At 48.6% G+C, this 2,739-nt stretch overlaps 2 protein-coding genes across 2 annotated transcripts; one reads left to right on the top strand and one right to left on the bottom strand.

The window, feature by feature from the left end:
- Positions 1-496: 496 nt before the first annotated feature.
- On the top strand, positions 497-1,216 carry CABS01_16866 (serine/threonine-protein phosphatase 5; the record flags this gene model as incomplete). Its single annotated transcript, XM_060550195.1, has 2 exons — positions 497-1,103; positions 1,152-1,216. The coding sequence occupies 2 exons, from the start codon at positions 497-499 to the stop codon at positions 1,214-1,216; spliced, it is 672 nt and encodes a 223-aa protein (XP_060402148.1).
- An 860-nt stretch (positions 1,217-2,076) lies between these two features.
- Positions 2,077-2,739, bottom strand: CABS01_16865 (uncharacterized protein; the record flags this gene model as incomplete). The annotated part of the gene is made up of 1 exon (XM_060550194.1): positions 2,077-2,739. The coding sequence occupies one exon, from the start codon at positions 2,737-2,739 to the stop codon at positions 2,077-2,079; it is 663 nt and encodes a 220-aa protein (XP_060402147.1).

The raw sequence follows: 2,739 nt of genomic DNA, 5'->3' as shown, positions 1-2,739 counted from the left end.
CATTATGTTGTCAATTGGAATATCCTGATTGCTCTTTCGCCGCTTATCTAGACGCTCATCATCCGCATAACTTCGTACTGCACGTTTTTCATTTAAAAGGTACTGCGTACCTCGATCTTTCCACCAGGCCAACGACCTCTCCTCAAGACTTCTTTCCTTCCTCTGCGCACACTCCGATATCCTGCTCGAACCTTCATTCCCTTGTCGCCAAGTTACGATGACGGCAGAGCCAGACTCTAAAGCAGCGCAAGGCCCCCTAACCCCCCTGCAGAACGTGCACCACTTCCTCAGAGGATTACACGATTGGCCACCAGGCTTCCGTCCCCAGCCCATCAAGGAGACAATCATCGAAGCCTAGGAGCTGTTCGATCAAGAGGAGAACATCAATTATGTCAAGATAGGAGGGAAGTTGATTGTGGTTGGAGACACTCATGGTTCGTGTTCCACTTCTTACGATTTACCATCGAGCTTATAGATCAAAGGCGATTTCGTGAACATGCAAGCAATTGTGGGTCATAACGGCGCACCCTCGGCAGAGACAATGTATCTGTTCAATGGGGATATCGTCGACCGAGGCCCATACTCTTGCGAATGCATTCTGCTGGTCTTCACGTTGAAGATTCAATTCCCGAAGTTCGTGTTTGTCAATAGAGGCAATCACGAAAGTGAGCCCATCAACCGAGAAGAGGGTTTCTTTCACGAAACGCAACTGAGGGTAGGCAAAGAGGTTCTCCAACTAATCCACAAATGCTTCAGAAGCATCCCTCTGGCAATGGAGTTTGAGACGGACGACGGGAAGTCTTTTTTTGTCATCCACGGCGGGCTCTCAGTGCAAGAAGACGGAACGCCGGCTTCGCTTCAAGACATGCAGAGTATACAAAGAAGACTTGACCCGACGAAGGGGCGAGACCTCATGACGCAACTGTTGTGGAATGATCCCTCCCAGGATCGCGGGGTGACAAAAAGCGCTCGACCTGGCTGGGGCTTGCAGTACGGGCCTGACATCACGGATAAATTCCTCAAGAAGCATGGCTACAAATTCGTTGTTCGGAGTCATCAAGAAATACCAGGAGGGTTCAATGAGAATGACTGCTGTATTACCAGTGAGTTGACCAACTTCCAGGCTTCTGCTTTACCGCTAATCGCAGCAGTATACTCGGCCAACAGGGAATGCGCAACGTCATTAGAGATTGGAAAAAACGGACATCATAAGTGACACCGCATAGATTCTGTAGAGAATGAGAAGCGAGAGGAAGACTATCATGTATGTGTCTTCGACGGCCTCGCCGCCTTCTGAAGCTGACGAGAAGATAGAGGTGGCTTGGTTGGCCCAGTACTTCGGAAAAGTGAGAACAGCAGTGAGTGAGGGCTTTTACCACGTGCTAGCCAGCAGCACCCTCACTATCCCAGCCTTCAGACGCTGTTCCACTGCATATCCATCAACAAAGCAGTGACTTAGAATTTCGAAGGACCAGGGCGTAATGAGCGAATCTTTGAAGTCGTTTGCCTAGCGTGCAATGGACGAAACACAGGATTCATCATCATGATTGTAGCAACTGGAGATCTTTCGCCCATTGATTCCACTCGCGGAACGATGAATTCGGTGGATTTGGAAGTCGACGCTGTCACAGATGACGATCATCACACCTCTGTGTACCGTCCAAAGAGGTTGCAAAATTGTGTGGCTAACATGAGATGCGTAGGGTCTGCTTGCGGGCTTACCGTTGAAAGTGCGACGGTTACAATGACGTGACTCTCTGCTCACATGACCTGCGGGCGTATCGCATCCCGTGACTCTGAGACCATTATTCGACCCAGCGTACAGCTGGAATTCTGATCCCGACGTGGGGCTGGTTGCCAAAACGTAAGCCCATCCATTTACAGCACCACCTTCCAAGAAAACTTACTGGAGAAGAGTAAAGAAGAAGTCGGTGAAGCCTGGTGTCTCCTGTGGGCACCATTGAAGAATTCCGCTCCCTACGAGTGAGGCCATCGCGTTGAAAATTCGATGTATAGCCATAACCTTTGTACTAAAAATGCCATTCACCTGTATTCTTCCTCCACTTAAGCCGAATCCTAGATGGTCACTTCCTCAAAGTGATCTAGAACTACTGCTCTGTATACTATCATCAAAAATTCAACCTGAGAAGCGAGGTAGTCGGTGTCCCCAATTGAGTCAATCAATGCTATGAAACTTTCACAGCCTTCCTGACGTCTAATCGCATTGACTGCTTCAGCGTTATCCTTCAAAGGCTTACAAAGGCTCGTAATAATCTTTTCTAATATAAGCTGCGGACTCTCCCTCGATGGCGTAGTGAGGAGAGCCCAAAATTCAGAATGCCTTTTAGTCACCATTTCTGTGACCTTGGGATCACACATGGTCAGGATATTCTCGAAGATCCTGCCGAAGTTCGCATGACTGCGCCTTCGATCCTGCTGACCTAGATCTTTGCAGGCATCATGGAAGGTATATGGGTTTGCATCCACGAAACATCGACTCTCGCTACATTTTTCCAGCCACTCTATCCCTAGGATTTTGAGATCCCGCTCCTTCGCATCTTTGATGAACCGGCCACCACTCTCAAAACAGAGTTCTGTAGTAACAACATGAGTTGCTTTCTCTAAGTCGGCAGTAAAACTGGCGCCAATGGTATGAATGAGTTTTTTGACTTTGTCGTGATTCTGAGGCTTTTTGAACCTTCCTCGGAGGGCCACGCAAGGTAGTGTGTGTTCAGTCAT

The sequence above is a fragment of the Colletotrichum abscissum genome, assembly GCF_030869225.1.
Source record: "Colletotrichum abscissum strain IMI 504890 chromosome Unknown Scaffold_181.1, whole genome shotgun sequence".
NCBI lineage: Eukaryota > Fungi > Ascomycota > Sordariomycetes > Glomerellales > Glomerellaceae > Colletotrichum > Colletotrichum abscissum.
Note: the sequence above shows the minus strand (reverse complement) of the source record. Positions and strands in the feature narration are given on the sequence as shown.